Here is a 19,452-nt window from a genome sequence, read left to right as displayed (position 1 = left end):
GGTTAAAAGATTACATTTAGTACAGCATTAGTGATTCTAGGGGAGCTAGACCCACCATGACCCTGACCAGGATAAAGCAGTGCTAAATCATGTTGTTATTCTATTATCTGTAATAATCCAGACTGTTCTGTAGGACGTGCACTGAGGGTTTATTAAGGTTTATAACACGAACACGACGCTCTGATGTGATTTACTGTAGAATTAATAAAACTTTATTCACATCTGTTTGTTTTTCATCACTAAACTGATTTAACTTTTCAGAGTTTCCTTCTTAACTGCTTGTGTTTATAGGCTGAGCATCCCAAACATGGAAGATCTAAAACGGAGGATATTAAAGATGGTTTCTAACTGCAACAAACCAAAGGTATTTATTATAAATTATTTATTTATTTATATTTATTTACAGTGCATTTGTTTACCCAAACTCTGCCTCTATTATTATTATTATTATTTATTTATGTATTTATTTTGTATTCTTTATTGTTAATTGTACCATTGCTATTATTGTTAACATAACATTATTTTATTAATCTTATTATTATTATCATTATTGTTTTTTGAAATGTTATTAATCATTATTAATCATCATCAATATTTTTAATCATTTTTATTATTATTATTGTTATTATTATTATTAGTTGTTGTTTTTGTATTTCTATTAATTATTATTAATCCTTTTATTATTTATTATTATTACTGTTGATTGTTATTTACGTTTAAAGCAACTTACAATTGTGACTGAAAAACTAATAATAATAATAATAAATATAATAATAATAATAATAATATAATAATAATAATAATAATAAAAATAATATAATAATAATAATAACAATAATAATAATAAAAAAAATAACAACAACAACAATAATATAATAATAATAATATTATTATAATAATAATGATAATAATAATAATGATAATGAAAATAATAATAATAAATATAACAATAGTAATAATAATAATAATGATAATATTAATAATAATAATGATTAAAAATAACAATAATATAATAATAATAATAATAATAAAAATAATAATAATGATAATAATACATATAATAATAATAATAAATATAATAATAATGATAATAATAATAACAATAATAATAATAATGATAATAAATATAATAATAATAATGAATATAATAATAATAATTAATAATAATAAATATAATAATAATAATAATATTAAATATAATAATGATAATAATAATAAATATAATATTGATAATAATAATAATAAATATAATAACAATACTAATTATTATTATATTATTAACAAATATAATAATAAGAATAATAATGATAATATCAATAATAATAATAAATATAATAATAACAATAATAAATACAATAATAATAGTAAATATAATAATAATAATAATAATAATAATAATAATAATAATAATAATAATAAATATAATAATAATAACAATAATAACAAATATAATAATAATAATAACAACAACAATAATAATAAATATAATAATAATCATAATAATCATAATCATGATTTCAGAGCAGAGTGGGAGTGACTGAAACTCTGCCCGGTGGTTTGAGTCTGTCATGTTTGAGATCTTCAAATTATTACCCAGAGTTACTTAATCAGCAGCTTCTCCTAAACATCACCTCAGCATTTCCCTCATTCCTCTGTTCCTCTGTTCCTCAGTATAAGATTCTCATGCACGGCTGCTGGTACGAGCTGTTCGGAGGAACTCCAGATGATTTTCCCACTGAACTGGAGAACCGAAGAGAGGAGGAACTGGGTCGACCCTTACTGGGAGAGGAGAGCCTGTTAGTGCAGGGATCCACATCCTATCAGAGCCTGTCTTCAGATGATTCACCCTCCCATCCCACCCACCTCCCCCTGTACCTGCCCGGCCGCATCATGTACATCACAGAGGAGGGGCCGTCACGCAGGTGAGCTCCTATGTACCTCCTATCAGCCCTGCACAGGCAGTACAGGCAGTACCGGACTACATTTCACTGGTCATGTGATGAATAATGAGAGAAAGTACATTAAGTTCTGTACATATTATTTTTATTAAATCATATTTTAGTGCAGCTTTAATAAAATTTAATAAATTTATTAGAATTTTACAATAAAATGTAAATATTTATAGAATAAAATGTAAATATTTATAGAACAAATTTTTGGATATATAAAATTTAATTGGTAATATTTATAAAATAGAATTTTAATATGTATAGAATAAAAGTTGTAATATTTATAGAATAAAAATTTTATATTTATAGAATTAAATTGTAATATTTATAGAATTAAAATGTAATATATAGAATAAAGTTATAATGTTTATAGAATTAAAATGTAATATATAGAACAAAGTTGTAATATTTATAGAATAAAATTCTAATATTTATAGAATTAAATTGCAATATTTATAGAATTAAAATGTAATATATAGAACAAAGTTGTAATATTTATAGAATAAAATTCTAATATTTATAGAATTAAATTGCAATATTTATAGAATTAAAATGTAATATGTAGAATAAAGTTGTAATATTTATAGAGTTGAAGTTGTAATATTTATAGAATTAAAATTTAATATATAGAATAAAGTTGTAATATTTATAGAATTAAAATGTAATATATAGAATAAAGTTGTAATATTTATAGAGTTGAAGTTGTAATATTTATAGAATTAAAATGTAATATATAGAATAAAGTTGTAATATTTATAGAGTTGAAGTTGTAATATTTATAGAATTAAAATGTAATATATAGAATAAAGTTGTAATATTTATAGAATTAAAATGTAATATATAGAATAAAGTTGTAATATTTATAGAGTTGAAGTTGTAATATTTATAGAATTAAAATGTAATATATAGAATAAAGTTGTAATATTTATAGAGTTGAAGTTGTAATATTTATAGAATTAAAATGTAATATATAGAATAAAGTTGTAATATTTATAGAATTAAAATGTAATATATAGAATAAAGTTGTAATATTTATAGAATTAAAATGTAATATATAGAATAAAGTTGTAATATTTATAGAGTTGAAGTTGTAATATTTATAGAATTAAAATGTAATATATAGAATAAAGTTGTAATATTTATAGAATTAAAATGTAATATATAGAATAAAGTTGTAATATTTATAGAATTAAAATGTAATATATAGAATAAAGTTGTAATATTTATAGAATTAAAATGTAATATATAGAATAAAGTTGTAATATTTATAGAGTTGAAGTTGTAATATTTATAGAATTAAAATGTAATATATAGAATAAAGTTGTAATATTTATAGAATTAAAATGTAATATATAGAATAAAGTTGTAATATTTATAGAGTTGAAGTTGTAATATTTATAGAATTAAAATGTAATATATAGAATAAAGTTGTAATATTTGTAGAATTAAATTTTAATAATTAGAGAATAAAGCTGTAATATTTAGAGAATGTTCATTACTAATATATTACATTGTTAATTAAGTGTTCAGTAGACGAGTGTTTTTAATTTTTTAGAAGAAAAAGAAAAAGATATACTTTATTCATCATATATACATATACAGGTTTACAGTACAATGAAATTCTTTCTTGGCATATCCCAGCTTGTTTGGGAGCTGTGGTCAGAGCGCAGGGTCAGCTGTTGTACGGAACCCCTGGAGCAGACAGGGTTAAGGGCCTCGCTCAAGGACCCAACAGTGGCTGCATAGCAGAGCCTGGATTTGAACCCCCAATCTTCCGGTTGATAGCCCAAAGCTCTACCTACTAGGCTCCCACTGTCCTCATACTATTACTACTTCCAATAAAATAAAGAATTTAATATCTAGAACAGAAGTTTATTTATCAAATTAAGCCCAGAATCACAGTTTAAACAGTAAATATCAGAGTGAAGGAGATGCAGGTCATGTAGAGGTGAGAAGATCAATAAACGTTCTGTTTGGTCAGGAGAAAAACCCAAAGTTTCTCCTGATGTTCAGATAAAATCCAAGAAACACAAAAACAGCTCTGCCATAAATCAGCTGCTTAGAAGGTCAGATCACCTTAAAAACAGACCACATAAAGGAGAAGTGTGTGTTCATATAAAACAAAGATCGTTCTTGTGGAGAGAGAGAAACACACACAGTGAACTGTAGATCTGCCGATTTCTGGGCCGTGGGCTTCTTCTCTGATGTTCTCTGATGTTGGCAGAGTTAAATTAGAAGTATGCTTGTAGTGTTCAGCTGTACAGGGTGAGCGAGTGATCAATCACACTGACCTTATTCTGATGATTTATACTGAATGGTGTCGGTCAGGTTTATGTATCTGGACAGGAGCTGCTGATACTGAATCTCAATCAGCGTCCAAGTGTTCATCAGTAAACGTGGATCCATATTTACACTTAATTATTATCATGTGATAAAAGCTGATTCATACAAGCAGGTCGATCCAAAACTGCTGTTAAATCTGCAGCACATTTTATTACGTTTGGATATTTTTCCTCAGCCAGCAAGTTCCAAAACTGTCCAGCAGAGGCGCTTGAGTTCATATGAGTGTCAGATTGAGGGTTCAAATTTCTCCCTCAGCTTCTTCCCTGTATGAATGAAACGGCGTCTCTGCAGCGTTCCTGCCTGAATCGAAGCGTTTTTGGTTCTTCGTGCTCGGGTGCCTCTCATCCTCACTAACAGTGCAGGTTACACAAGGAAAAATGCAAAAACGGTGCAAACTGGCTACTGATGAATGAAAACGTTCTAGATTAGCGGTGCTTTAACAAATAGCAAATTAAAGAAACAGTGTCCACGTTGACGTGTTTGAATGAGGCGTGATGTACCAGCATGCACTGTGTGATCGACTGGTAGATCAGGATCGACATATTGGGCGCCCCTGTACTAGGGTGTGTCGTGTTTATTTTGCTCATAATAATTGCCACACCTCAAATCACATGTGTTTCTACAGGACGAACATTTATATAAGACCTAATCTTCATCTAGAACCAACCAACTGAACACAGAGCGTTGGTACAAAGGTGCACCTTATTTAAGATTATTTCTGTTAAATGTTTTGGTCATTTTAAACTCTTGTGTATTTTGTGTCCAGGCTGTGTTTCTCTCAGGTCCGCTACAGAGCCGAGTGGGCGAGCGCGACCTCGTTCCGCAGTGTTCTGATCAGTCCCAGGATGCTTGTCGACCATATGCCGGACGTGGTGCTCCGGGCCCTGCGGACCCTGACCAGCGAGAGTCGTTTTCCTCTGTGCCCTTCGTCTACCAGCAACACTCACCTGAACGTCATCTGAGCTCCTCTGCGTCCGGCTCTGATCCTCGGTACGGACTATAGTGAGCGCACCACGGGGCCCCGAGGGGCCGTCTGTGCTTCAGGACTTCCAGTTTTTTTTAGAGCCGTTCAGCTCGTTTAGATTTTATTTATATATTTTGTGATTCGCTGTTCCTCACTCGGCTGGTCATGATGGTTGAGTGTCCGGTGTCCGCGGCTCCGTCAGGTTTAATAATGAGGGTCGTGGCTTTAGTTTCGTTGTTATTAGAGACGCTCGTGATCACTCGTTCGAGCATGTTAAGGGAATCAGGAGACGGTGTAGTGGTGCTGTTGTGTTCTGTGCTGGAGGTTTTGGAAGGCAGGGGTGGTAGTGCAGTGCGTAGCCACACTGGACGCCCGGTTAGAGATCAGAGCAGCGTATAAATCCAGTGTGATTTAGATGCATGGCACTGTTGTTGCATGAGAAGATCATTTACTTTAATACATTTAATAAACGGCACTGAGAATCATCTAAATCCGTTTGCTTCTGTTATCAGTAAATCACGTGACTCCAGCGGTAAGAAAGTAAAACACAGCGGCCTAATGAGAGTTTTTCCTCTATAAGAAGAGTACTATAAGACGTTGTAGTTCACACTTCATCAAATCACTTACTTATTAATGTTATATTGTGTTTACATGGACATGCATCAGGCCAGATGCCTACACAGTCATGATTTGCTCATAAGTGCTGCAGTTGCGCCCTCTGCTGGCTGATCGATGGTGCTGCACAGAGACGTGCAGGTGAAAAGAAGCGGTCGGTACTGCACACGTGTCGGAGGGGGCGTGTGTTAGTCACCCTGACCCTCCTCGATCAGGAGTGGAGGTCTGCAGCCATAGAGGGGAATTGGATACGACTAAATTGGAGGAAAATTCAACAGACCCGACAGGAGGAATGTAAACAATGTAAGCAAGCTCGGAGCGACAGTATTTTATTTGAAATGCCCGTTTGTTTTTATTAATTTATTTGCAATAGTAAAGACAGTAACGTTTACAAATGCAGGTTTAAATTATTTATGATTTTAAACTCTCTCTTTACCGCCATTCATGTAAGTCGTCGAGTGTCTATGGATAATAAATAAAGCCTGAAATCGCATTTTAAGAATGTAAGACAGTTTTAAACGATCTTAATTAAATGAAATGTTGAATATCAGGTGGAGATGTGAAATAAATAAACAGAACAGAATCTGTAGTGAGTGTTTCATTATTAATAATGAAATCCTTGTATTGGATTGGCGCCCTGACCGGGGTGTAGACTGGCCCTAAAACTGGACTTATGGACATCCAGTCAAGGTGTCGTCCTGCTTTACTCCCAGGGTTTTCAAGTAGCTCAGGGGCCACCACCAACCTGACCAGGTAGACGTGTTTGGTGACAAGTATGACTGGTTTAATGAATGAATGATTAATGAGTGAATTACTGAATAAATGAATGATTAAACGAATGAATGGAGGATTAATGAATAAATGAATGAATTAATGATTAAATGAGTGAATGAATGAATAAATTAGTGAATAAATGAATAGATGAATAATTAAACGAGTGAATTAATGATTAAATAAGTGAATGGATATATAAATGAGTGAATGAATGATTAAAAAAAGATTAAATAAGTGAATGACTAAACGAGTGAATCAATTAGTGAAGAAATAGTTAAATCAGCAAATGAATGAATAAATGAATGACTAAATAAGTGAATGAATGAATAAAATATGAATTAAATGAGTGAATGAATAAATGAGTGAATGAATGAATAAAATATTAAAGAAATAAGTGAGTGAATAATTAAATGAATGAGTGAATAAATAAATAAATAAATAAGTAAATAAATGAAATAATATGAAATAAGTGAATGGATGAATAAAATAATGAATAAATTAGTGAATTATGATTAAATGAATGGATGAATAAAATAAACAATTAAATTAATGAATGAATAAAAAAGTATTAAATGGGTGAATGAATGATTAAATTAGTGAATGAATTAATAAAATATTAATTAAATACACGAATGAATGATTACATGAATAAATAAATAAGGAAATGGATGAATAAAATAATAAGTGAATTAGTTAATGAATAAATGAAGTATTAAACAAGTGGATTAATAATTAAATAAGTGAATGAATGAATAAATAAGTGAATGAATGAATGATCCTCCTGTGTTTTGTCGCCATTTAGTCGGAAGGACTGCGATCTAACCCCTCCTGATCTGACAGACCCCGCCCACCCCACTTTCAGCTTGTGACGTCACTCTCTGACGCTCTAGTCAACAACTCTTAACTTGGGATCTAGTGAGTGAGTGAGCGACTAGAGGAGATTACCAGTTAGCTCTGACTAGAGTCTCACTCAGAACTACTTAACTAGTTGAGTGAACTCTGACTTTAACTTTAAACCTAAACTTAGTTAGTTGGAGTTTTGATCTCGTTGTTGGGTTGAATTTAAAGCTGGACGCTCGCGCTCGCGCTCTGGCTGGCTGGCTAGCTCGTTAGCTTCTCTGAGGTAGTTAGCAGCCAGCTAGCAGCCCGGGTCGGGATGGACCTGGAGGACGGAGCGCTGTACCAGGAGGACCCGGCCAGCTCAGCCGGCATGATGTCCGAGCGGGTGTCGGGCTTGGCCAGCTCCATCTACCGCGAGTTCGAGCGGCTGATCGGAAAGTACGACGAGGAGGTGGTGAAGGAGCTGATGCCGCTGGTGGTGGCGGTGCTGGAGAACCTGGACTCGGTGTTTGCGGAGAACCAGGAGCACCAGGTGGAGCTGGAGCTGCTGAAGGAGGACAACGAGCAGCTCATCACCCAGTACGAGCGGGAGAAGGCGCTCAGGAAGGGAGTGGAGGAGGTGGGTAGAGGTGCTGGTCCTCTGAAAGTTCTCCTGATGGACCTGAGCTGGATGGTTGGTCTGCAGAAACATCTACTGAGGTTGATCTAACTCTGTAGGACACTGTCCACTTTATTAGGAACACCTGTTCACCTGTCTCAGCCTGTTTTATTAAACAGAAAAGTCCCACAGCCGAGTCAGGAGCTTCAGCTCATGGCGAAAGTTCTGATCTAACTTCAAACAGGGTCCTTTCTGTGTGGAGTTTGGTAGGTTCTCCGCCTGGGTTTCCTCCGGGTGCTCCGGTTTCCTCCCACAAGCTCAAAGACCTTGTTTCCTGCCTTTAGTCCATTGAATCAGGGCGGCTCGGTGGGTAGCACTGTCGCCTCACAGCAGGAAGGTCCTGGGTTCGATTCCCAGGCGGGGCGGTCCGGGTCCTTTCTGTGTGGAGTTTGGTAGGTTCTCCCCCCGCGTCTGTGTGGGTTTCCTTCCACAAGTCCAAAGACCTGCAGTCAGGACAACTGGAGCGCGTCTGACTTGTCCGGGGATGTTTCCTGCCTTTAGTCCACAGCAGGAAGGTCCTGGGTTCGATTCCCAGGCGGGGCGGTCCGGGTCCTTTCTGTGTGGAGTTTGGTAGGTTCTCCTTGTGTCGGTGTGGGTTTCCTCCGGGTGCTCCGGTTTCCTCCCACAGTACAAAGACGTGCAGTCAGGACAACTGGAGCTAATAGAAACTGTTCTTTATGATGGAGTGGCAACCAGTCCTGACCCACTGCGACCCTGACCAGGATAGTGATCAGGTCTTGCTGTTGTGCCAGGTCTAATAGGCAGGGCAGTTGTAGCCTAGTGGTTTAGGTACTGGACCAGTAATCAGAAGGTTGCTGGTTCAAGCCCCACCACTGACAGGTTGTCAAGTTTGTAGGTATACAATCACCGACTGTAGGCTGTGTGTCTGTGCTCTGTATTCTTCGTCACCCCGCTGTGATGTTTGGGTGGTGGATCTGCACTGACACTAACATAGTAATGACATGCTAGTGTGTGTTCTTCTGTGTATGTATGAGTGCAGCAGGTGCAGCAGTGTTGTTGGGATTCGTTAACCGTGTTTAAACTCACTGGCCTCTTTATTAGGAACCCTGTTAGCGCTGGTTGTAGGTAAACAGTTAGAGACTCCAGCTTTTCCTTTCTTATCACTGCAAGGGCAAGGGTTTAAGCCCCACCACTGCCAGGTTTTCACTGTTGGGCCCCTGAGCAAGGCCCTTAACCCTCTCAACTGCTCAAGATTGTGTTCAGTCATAATTGTAAGTCGCTTTGGATAAAAGTGTCTTCTAAATGCTGTAAATGTGAATGTTTGTCCATGAGCAATGTGTGTTAAATGAGGTGTACATGGGGTACAATGGGGTGAGAAAGTGTACAGAGCAGCAGATGGACTACAGACAGTAATTGTATACCCACAAGGTTGTATCTGTATGGTAGGTGTAGCTTATACAATAGTCATCGAATTCACATTTACGTTTTTGGCATTTCGCAGATGCTTTTCCATCCAAAGCAACTTACAACTGTGACCGTATACATTGCCAGTAATTGAGGGTTAAGGGCCTTGCTCAAGGGCCCAACAGTAGCAACCTGGCAGATGTGGGGCTTGATCCAGCACCCTTCCGATTACTAGCCCTGTACCGTAACCAACCAAGCACTTTGATGACCTGAATGTACGCAGCAGGTAATAAAGGTCCTGGGTTCGATCCCCGGGTGGGGTGGCCCGGGTCCTCTCTGTGCGGAGTTTGCATGTTCTCCCCGTGTCTGTGTGGGTTTCCTCCGGGTGCTCCGGTTTCCTCCCGCGGTCCAAAAACATTCAGTCCGGTTAATAGGAGACACTGAATTACCCTATAGGTGAATGGGTGTGTGTGTGTGATGGACTGGCGCCTCGTCCAGGGTGTTACTGTGTGCCTTGCGCCCATTGAAAAGCTGGGACAGGCTCCCCGACCGCCCCCCCCCCGCGACCCTGATTGGATAAGCGGTTAAGCAGGTGAGTGAGTGTACTCCCCCTGTGAGCTGTTTGGGCCCTTGATCCTAACAGGGCTTCAGCCACACATATCCGCTTCATATGAGGGTGGTGGTAGCAGCTCACTGGTTTAGGTTCTGGACTAGTAATCATAAGGTGGCCAGTTTGAGCCCCACCATCAGCAGTTGGCGCTATTTGGCCCCTGATTGATGTAAGTCTGTGTGGATGAAAGCGTCCGCTAAATGCCTGAGATGTAAACGTACGCTGGGATCCATAAAGACGTATCAGTGCCGTATCACCGTCCTCCTCCTCGTCTTGCTTTGCTCCTGGACCTCCAGTGTGATGGTAACGACCCAGTGAAAGTGCTGCTCCTGCTTTTATAGCCGGCTTCGTGTGTGGTGAGGAGCTGGAGCGTGACCTTCACTTTGTTTTGGTCTCGTTTGCTCGCTGGTACGTGACCCCGCCCGGCCTGGTGGTGATCGCGGCGGTTACCAGTAGCAATGGCATGCAGCGTTTACTTCTCTAACAGTGGAGTGTGAGCCACGCTAAATAAAGAGGAAAACACGACGGGTCCGTGTACCTGCGGTCATTCGTCTTTCTCTTCAAATCCCAGAGCTGAAGAACAAGAAAACGGGGCGTCGTTCATTTCTCGTTTTAAGATCGAAAATTAAATAACAAAGAAGCAGAAAATAAAAAACGGCTCGTATTTTAATTTTCAATCAGTTCAACCTGAAATAAACACACAAGCGTGTACATGCACTGACGTGTATATTATTTAAACAGTAATAATAACTGCTGGACTTTTTCCTGCCCTTATAATTCACACAGGAACTATTTATCCTAAATAAAAGAGCTGAACGCTGTTTATAACGTCTCACCGTCATCACAACATTTACATTCATATTATATTTATTACCGTATAGAACTCAGTTCTGTAATGCAGGTATAACTGATGGTACACGTCACTGTGTCACTGTTACAACATTTACTGCATTTTAATCAGCGTTCTGCTTCATGCACTTTTAATAAACAGCTTTAACTCAAAATTAACTAAATAACTGTGAAATATATGTGATTGTTGTTGCTCCTTGTTTACTGCAAAATCAGTTCGTGTAATTTGATTCATGTTTGGATATACAAACATAATACAAGATAAATAAATAAATGAGTCTCGGACGTCGGGGATCGTCCAGTATAAACTAACATGATCACGGTGGTGTACAGCGTCCAGTACGGAAACCACTTCCCCATATTGTTTGTTTTTTGCAGGTAGAGCAAATATATATGCAGCACGTCAAATATACAAACACAAACGTCAGAACAACAGGAGACGCGTCGTTACATTATTATTACCGTTTCAACACTTGTGCTTGATTTACACTGAATAGATATGAAGTAAATATATGCACGTCAGGGCTTGTGTGTTTATTTCCGGTTGATTTAGGAAAATTAAAATACGACCCGTTTTTCAATTTCTGTTAGTTTGTTATTTAATTTTTGATCTTAAAACGAAAAACGAACGACCACAGGTACACGGACCACAACGCAAGGATGATAATGATTATAAATATACCCACAAGCGCTGATCCAAACACGAATGAGCTCAGTGAGGCCCAAGACGGTCCAAATGTGGCAAACTGTCTCAGATTTGGTCCCAGTAGGACGAAGTATGACGAGTTATTAGCTAAAGAATATACTGTTGCTACACTCACTTAAAAAGTCACATATTTTAAAATAATTATTAACCTGCTCGGTTTGTGCATCAGTTCTGCATGAGGTTTAGAACGATCGGGTGTAAACTCTAAGCGCAGTTTCCTAGAAACGTGTTTTTATTTTAACATTAAGCACTAGCAGGAAAACTCTACAGGTTTAGAAGTGAGTTAAGCTCTCAGGGATACACTGGTGGAGCATAACTACATGGGTATACAATCACTGATATAAGATATTTAGGTGTTTTAGTATTTGAAAAAAAAAAAACCCCACATAGCACCCCTAGTGGCTGATGCCTTCAGAGATGCATTTTAAGTTCCGTGGTGATTGGCCAATTCTTTGGCGGTCGAATACTTTCTACAATCTGACTGGTCGGTGTTGGTACTTCACTAGTAATCTGAAGGTTGCTGGTTCAAGACCCACCATTGCGAAGCTGCCACTGTTGGGCTCCTGAGCAAGGCTCTAAATTGCCTGAATTGTATTCAAGGATAATACAGTTGGATAAAAGCAGTTGCAGTTGTAGCCTCGCAGTTCTAAAAACAAACAAAAAAAAACATGTAGTGCCCCCTAGTGGCTGATGCCTTCAGAGATGCATTTCAAGTTCCGTGGTGATTGGCCAATTCTTTGTCGGTCGAATACTTTCTGGAATCTGATTGGTCGGTGTTGGTTATGTTTATTCAGATAAGATGTCAGGTGCAAAGAACCTGAAGGAGGACAGGACTTAATAGTAAATAGTAGCTCAAAGTACTTGACCAGTAATCCGAAGGTTGTTGGTTAAAGCCCCACTATTGCGAAGTTGCCACCGTTGGGCCCCTGGGCAAGGCTGTCAACTCTCAATTGCTCAAATTGTATTCAAGGATAAAACAATTGGATAAAAGCGTCTGCTAAATGCAGAAAATGTAAGCGTAAACAGCGCCACCTAGTACTGCAGTTACACCATGTTTCTTGTGTTCTGTTTGCTGAGGTTTGGTGCCAGTCGGTGCGATGCTTTCTGAGTTAGAGCGTTTCATATGTTTATATGTTTATTTCTTTATACTCGTCTTCTGCTCCTCCCGTGTGTTTAATTGGCACCTGATGACGACACTGTATAGAAATCCCAACGTTTTTTGATAATTATTGAAGTTGAAGTAGTGCTGGGTGGTATGACGGTACATTTGGTACATTACCGTCTTCGATTCCTCACACGGTGTGGATTTTTCATATACCGTCGTACCGTAGCATAGTTAATACCACAGCTGTAGCTTCAATAGGCAGCAGATCATAGAATTTTGTTCGGCGCTAAAAGCGCTATGGAGCGCCGTGCAGATTAGATACAGCTCACGAGTTAACCAGGTAGCGTAAGCATGACGGTGTTAACAGATGAGAGAGGTTTTCTCAATATGGTGGGAAAAAATAAACAAAAACAGATGGAGGATGAAGAGAGGAGGACCAAATATGCACCGGAAGAACCTGCCAAAGAAATGAGACTGAAACACGATACACTGCAGGTCTGTGGAGCCACGACTGTTACAAACGACGACATTACGAGCGCAGTAACGATCCACATTCCTCTCTAGATAGTCGAGACAGAAGCTTTCAGAGCGATAATCACAACTCTGGATTCCAGGTCTGTGTTACAGGGTGAAAACACTTCAGGTCAGTCACTAAACCAACATTATAAGTGACCTGGAATCAGAGAGAGCTGAGGGCGATTGTATAATAGTTAAATATTAATTAAAATAGGGATGCATCGATACCATTTTTTCCCCAACCGAGTACGAGTACATGTATTTTTGTACTTGCCGATACCGATGCCTATTTAGAATACCGTTTTTTTTTTTTTAAACAAAAACACACGTGAGAAGTGACGAGGGGTTTAATGATACCACGTCCAAAAATGCACGTCAACAAGTAGCGAGAGATGAAAGTGTTTGTGCGCTGACGTGATGAAATCAAGGAGGAAAAATAAATGAATCTGAGTGGATCTGGCAACACGAGCAGCACGGATCGTTCTGTAGTGAGTTGGAGGTTAATAAATATTTTTGCAATGTCGGTGTTTTGTTATTACGTTCTGTAGAGAACGATCAGGTCAGAAATACTGTAAAACGTGTGTGTGTGTGTGCTGATGTATTCTGATATAAACTATATTATCCCCCCGTCCCACCTGTTTACGCTCCTCTCCTGCGTTTCCCCTCACACCGTATCCTGCGTTCTCATTGGCTGTTCGACACGTCACTCATTCCCAGTCGCACATCTGAGATCAGATATCTGACGTGCTAGATAACTCGAGCGCTCGGCGAGCCGGTCGGATCGAGTCGTCGGATAGTTCACACTTAGCGATCGAGAGCCGAGTTTCGATCGCCGAGCGAACGCCGAGTCGCTCCCGAGCCGACAAATCTAGCGCCGACCGGCCGCCGAGCGGAAATCAGGGCAACAGTCGAGTCGTGTGAACCGGGCGTAACGCAGCGACGTGCACTAGGTACACGGTATCGGATGTTTAGCATCGGAGCCTCGTTTGCGAGTACGAGTACGAGTTAATGTAAGCGCGGTATCGGTACTCGTGCGTCTCTACTTGTGACTGTTTTACGCGTCCTGATTCCATCATACTGTATATTGGGCTGATTTTGTGGGGCTAAGCAAAACTTATAGTCCTCAAACCTTCGTTATATACATGCTGAAGTTAAAACGGTTTATATTCTGTGTACTTATGACAGTAAAATCAGTCACAGACTAAATAAAATAAAAATAAAAAGAGACTCGCGCTCCACAATTTCTGTGATTTTTGCATATAGTGCAAATGACCGTTGGTGCCTGGACCCCTTTTATTAACCGACGTCCTGGATCCAACGTTCGTTCTCATTCTCAGGTGGAAAACACGTCCATCAGATCAGCTCCATCAGTCTGAGACCGTGTGGGTATTCTATTTCATCTTATATGTGGCTCGTGGAACAAACCGAGGTCCTTCAGATCTTCTCAGTGTTTCTACCCCAGCATGTCCAGGCTCAGTGCTGGAAGGAAATGTCAAGGAAGGGCAGGAATGTGCTGGGAAACAACTTCCTGTGCCCCCTTTTGTGCACAGGATACGTCTCGGTCTGCCTTTTTCTCTCTTTCTGGGGTCGTCCAGACTCCGTATGGTCATTCCTGATGTTCTGTAAAGGACAGGAGCTGGATTTACCTGCTGCTGGATCTGCCGGACATGGTGTGGATCAAATCCCATCTGGAAACGGTCGAGAACGTCAAGCTGGTACAGACAGACCCCCTGCAAATAACCTGTAGAAATCCCTCCACATGCAATAATCACAACTTTAAAAGTCCAAAAGTCCCTGATCTTAATCCCACTTAGCACTTCTGGGATGAATTAGGACTAAATGGGCGCAAATCCTCATAGATGTGGTCCGAAATCTTATGGAAAGCCTGAACTAAAGAAGGAGTTTGTTATATTCAGTAGTAGCTCAGTGTTTAAGGTACTGAGTAATCAGTTGTGGGACAGCTGTAGCTTAGTGGGTAAGATACTGGACTAATAATCAAAAGGTTGCAGGTTCAAGCCCTTAAGCAAGGCCCTCAGCCCTCAGTCGATTAGACTGTGTATACTGTCACAGTACTGTAAATCACTTTGGATAAAAGCGTCCACTAAATGTAAAAAATGTAATCAGAAGGTTGCCGGTTCAATCCCCACCACTGCCAAGTTGCCATTGTTGGGCCCCTGAGCAAGGCCCTTAACTCTGTATTCAGTCATAATTCTAAGTAACGTCCACTAATTGCCGCTATTGCCAGCTCCTTAATAACATGGAATAGGGGCAGTTGTAGCCTAGTGGTTAAGGTACTGGACTAGTAATCAGAAGGTTGCATGTTCAAGCCCCATCACTGCCAGGTTGCCACTGTTGGGCCCTCGAGCAAGGCCCCTAACCCGTGTTGGTACCGTGCTGGTTCTGAGCTCCGCCTGCTCCGGCCAGCAAGCCAAGAGAAGATGAAGTTGAGATGAAGCTGGGTCAGTCTCACCACACTGCAGCCTCTGTGTCTGCTCCAGCACAAAGAGCTCGTTATGTGGGACTGTGCCGCGGACACATGCCGACCCCCCCGCCCGCTCGCCCACCCCGCCCGTTTTCCTCCGCGGCGCCGTCATATGACGGGTATCTGGATCATGTGATGAAGATCAGAGTGAGGGGGACGCAAGGAACTCCCACAGGAACGTTCACAAGATCCTCACATGCTCAGTGCTGACGAGGACACTGGGAGCTCTTTTACACGGGCCAGAACGGTTCTGCGCTTTTCCACTGGCATGGTGCTGGTGCCAATATCCGGAACGGTTCTGTGCTTTGCCTCATGGTGCTGGCACTGGTGGCAAAATTCAGAGCTGTTTGGCGCTTTGGCTCATGGTGCCAGAGTTGGGGCCAAATTCCAGAATGGTTCGTTGCTTTTCTACTCATGTGGTGCCGGTTCCAAAAATCCAGAAGGGCTTACCCCTTTTCCACTGGCATGATGCCAGAGTTTGTGCCAAAATCCAGAATGGTTTGGTGCCTTTCCACATTCGTGGCGCTGATGCCAAAATCCAGAACGGTTCAGCGCTTTTCCACTGGCGTAGTTGCATTCCTGGGGGCAAAAACCTTTGGCTCATGGTGCTGGTGCCAAAATCCAGAACGGTTTGGCACTTTTTTCCTTGGCTTGGTGGCGGCACTGGTGCCAAAATCCAGAACGGTTCTGCCCTTTTCCATTGACGTTGTGCTGAAGCAGATGCTAAAAACCAGAACGGTTTGGTGCTTTTGCTCTTGGTGCTGGCACTGGTGCACACTGCACAATCACCGGTGCACAATCACCGGTTCTCAGCCAGAGCAGTCGGTGCCGTTCTGGCCCCATAATCCTGCTGGTATGGAACCGGGGAACCTGTGACCCCCACGGCTGATGGGCGGGGGAATCCTAGCGTCACCATGGTAACGTTGTTTACCCGCTTTTCACAACTAGAACCGGCAGTAAGGAATAATCAGCGGTCCGTGTGAAACCACCAGCCACTTCTTTTCACCAGTCAGCTGTGGATTCTCACACAGGTCCTCTATACTCATCGACCCCTCGTGTCACGGCTTTGACCGAACATTAGGTGTCGCTGTTGTCTTCCTTACTTCTAATATGGACAGTTGGGCAGCACTTGGAGGGCATTTGCATCGTTCCTGATTTCCTTTGTAAATCTTGTTTGTTTGTTTGTTGGTTTAAACACCGTCAGAGCTGCACAGGTCATGTAGATTTACATGCTGATCTGTGTGTGTGTGTGAATACATTGGGTGTGTTTGAAAAGCTAGTGCGCTCTCTACATAGGCAGCATTTTACGTCATCCTGTGCTGCGCTCCCGAGAAGGAGGCTGTTCGAAATCGTAGATGCCTTAAAATCCACACTTCTGAGGCATCTTATTATTTCAATGTTATTTTTGCTCAAGAACGACGCTGCCTTAGTGATCAAGACAATCCCAGCATTCATGGCTGACGGGGCGGAGAAACGAATGGAGTTCTTTTCAAACGTAAATAAAATATTACTGATTTTTAACTTGTATAAACTTGTACCGAGTGTTTTTATTTGCAAGTTCGAGCTTGTCCGGAAATGTAACCGTTATCGGTACATGAAGGGAGATGTTATTGACGTTAGCGTGCTGTGCTACCTCGGTTTATTGGTTTTAATGGCAAGATGCTAAATGCTAAACGCAAAATGCTAAACCCGATGGAAGCGCTATCTAAGTAGTGCGTTCGTATAACCTGACTTATAAGTCACTGACTTATTAGAATCCTCTCTACTGAGGCAGCTACCTATGTAGACAGTAAGACAGCAAGGCAGCTCACTAGGTTTTCGAACACACACACTGTCAGTATTTGTCATTTTTCCGTAAATAATTCACTTCCTCATCCACTAACAGTGTCGGGTTTCAGGCAGGTGGTGTGGACTGGTGCGTGACCGTACGGGCGTGGGGCGTGGGCATGGCGTGGGCATGATGTGTGATAGCTATGCAGTAGAGAGAGCAGCTGCTCTCTACGTCCACCTTTCCACATACGTTAGTCCATTTTTCTCTTTTTGCAATTCTGGACGTTATAGAAAGGACATGACGTGCTTCCAAATGTGCAGCAACAGTTTAGGGAAGGACCTCTCCTGTTCCAGGATGAGCGAGCTCTATAAAGACAGGAAGAAGCTCCAGTGTCCTGCACAGAGCTCTGAGCTCAGCCCCACTCAACAGCTCTGGGATGAACCGGAACACCGACTGATCGATCAGTGCCCGGCCATATAAATAAATTCCCACACCCACCAAATTCCTCAAATTCCTGGCTGTTGTTCTAGCTGAATAGATCACACAGAGTACGCTCAGTTTTAATAATGTTTGTTTTTGTAACAGGACGTCCGACACGCTCACGGTCAGGCGTCCGAATACTTTTGGCTGTACAGCGTGTATAGAAGATCACGTTATTATTATTCAGTGCTTGTCCCCGTGTGATCTCTCCTGTAGAGGTATATAGAGTACGAGGACCTGCAGGACCAGGAGAGGAAGGACCTGCAGAACAGAGTGGTGCAGCTGGAGGCTCAAACCCGGCAGCTGGAGCTGAAAACCAAGAACTACGCAGACCAGGGTGAGTGATCTACCGGCCTGTCCTGGGACCGAAACCCGCACAGTCGCGCGGTACGGTCCCGGAGATAACGTGTCACCGTGGTGGCGGGAAGAGACCGCCGGTCGTCCTTCCCTGAATCGGACACGCCCGGGTTTGTGTGTTTGGGTTCTGCAGATAAATCCAGTGACCTTGTTTGAGATCTGTAATTATAAATATCATGAGGTCATGGTCTTACTAGTAACATTGTAAATGCAGATCTGAATATAGGGGTGGCACGGTGGGTCCTGGGTTCGATTCCCAGATGGAGCAGTCCGGGTCCTTTCTGTGTGCACGTTCTTCTCGTGTTCTGTGTCTGTGTGGGTTTCCTCCCACTTACTCCCTAAGTGTGTGTGTGTGGTAAGGTGGCACCATGTGTGCCTTGTGCCCCCACAGGGACCCTGCTTAGGATAAGTGACATCTGAAAACTAAAATATAATCATTACTAGTCAAAACTCATTTATAGCCGCCCAGGTGGCGCAGCGGTAAAAAGACACGCTGCAACCAGGGTTCGAAGCGGAGTGGCTGTATGGGCAACGATTGGCCGGTTGCTCAGTTGGGGGGCGGGACAAAGAACCGGATGTGGGTCTCCACCCGTCAGAATGCGATTGCGACCTCTGCCGGCTGATTAGAGGCGCCTGCACAGGAGATGAGGAAGGGTGCCTTTAGGGTGTGTCTCTCCGCATGCAACGCTGCTGCTCATGTTTCGGAGGGGATATGGGTTAGCTTCGATCTCCTCGGTCAGGGCGGGGTTCGGCATAGACAGAGAGGAAGCACGATGCAAACTGAACAATCGGATGTGCTAAAAGGGGGAGAAAAAGGGAGAAAAATAATCAAATAAATAAAAATAAATAAATATAAAAAAATAAAAATAAAAAAACTCATTGATATGTGTCCAATTATAAAGTCATTTTAATGTTAAAAGGGGCGTGTCATACCATCCCTACCTGTGTGCACACCTTGCTGAGTCCTTGCTGAGGTGGGTACAGGTTTAAGGAGCTTCTGCTTGGAGGAGCGTGACTCTCCTGAAGGCTGGAGAACGAAGCAGAATGATTTATTACGTTCCAACAAAG

General features: G+C 40.8%; 2 protein-coding genes across 2 annotated transcripts in view; both read left to right on the top strand.

Annotated features, from left to right (window-relative positions):
* The window catches only part of daglb (diacylglycerol lipase, beta), a 17,139-nt gene extending 10,685 nt beyond the window's left edge, over positions 1 to 6,454 (top strand). Inside the window, exons 13-15 of the mRNA XM_063003346.1 lie at positions 292 to 364; positions 1,672 to 1,922; positions 5,059 to 6,454. Of these exons, the coding sequence (XP_062859416.1) occupies positions 292 to 364; positions 1,672 to 1,922; positions 5,059 to 5,254 (520 nt within the window). The 3' untranslated portion in view covers positions 5,255 to 6,454. The remainder of the gene's footprint in view (positions 1 to 291; positions 365 to 1,671; positions 1,923 to 5,058) is intronic.
* A 1,132-nt stretch (positions 6,455 to 7,586) lies between these two features.
* Positions 7,587 to 19,452, top strand: part of spag9b (sperm associated antigen 9b) — a 43,072-nt gene continuing 31,206 nt past the window's right edge. The window contains exons 1-2 of the mRNA XM_063003343.1: positions 7,587 to 8,104; positions 18,244 to 18,364. Coding sequence (XP_062859413.1) covers positions 7,802 to 8,104; positions 18,244 to 18,364 — 424 coding nt within the window. The 5' untranslated portion in view covers positions 7,587 to 7,801. The remainder of the gene's footprint in view (positions 8,105 to 18,243; positions 18,365 to 19,452) is intronic.

This window comes from Trichomycterus rosablanca, chromosome 10 (genome assembly GCF_030014385.1).
Source record: "Trichomycterus rosablanca isolate fTriRos1 chromosome 10, fTriRos1.hap1, whole genome shotgun sequence".
NCBI lineage: Eukaryota > Metazoa > Chordata > Actinopteri > Siluriformes > Trichomycteridae > Trichomycterus > Trichomycterus rosablanca.
This window is presented reverse-complemented; position numbering and strand designations above follow the sequence as displayed.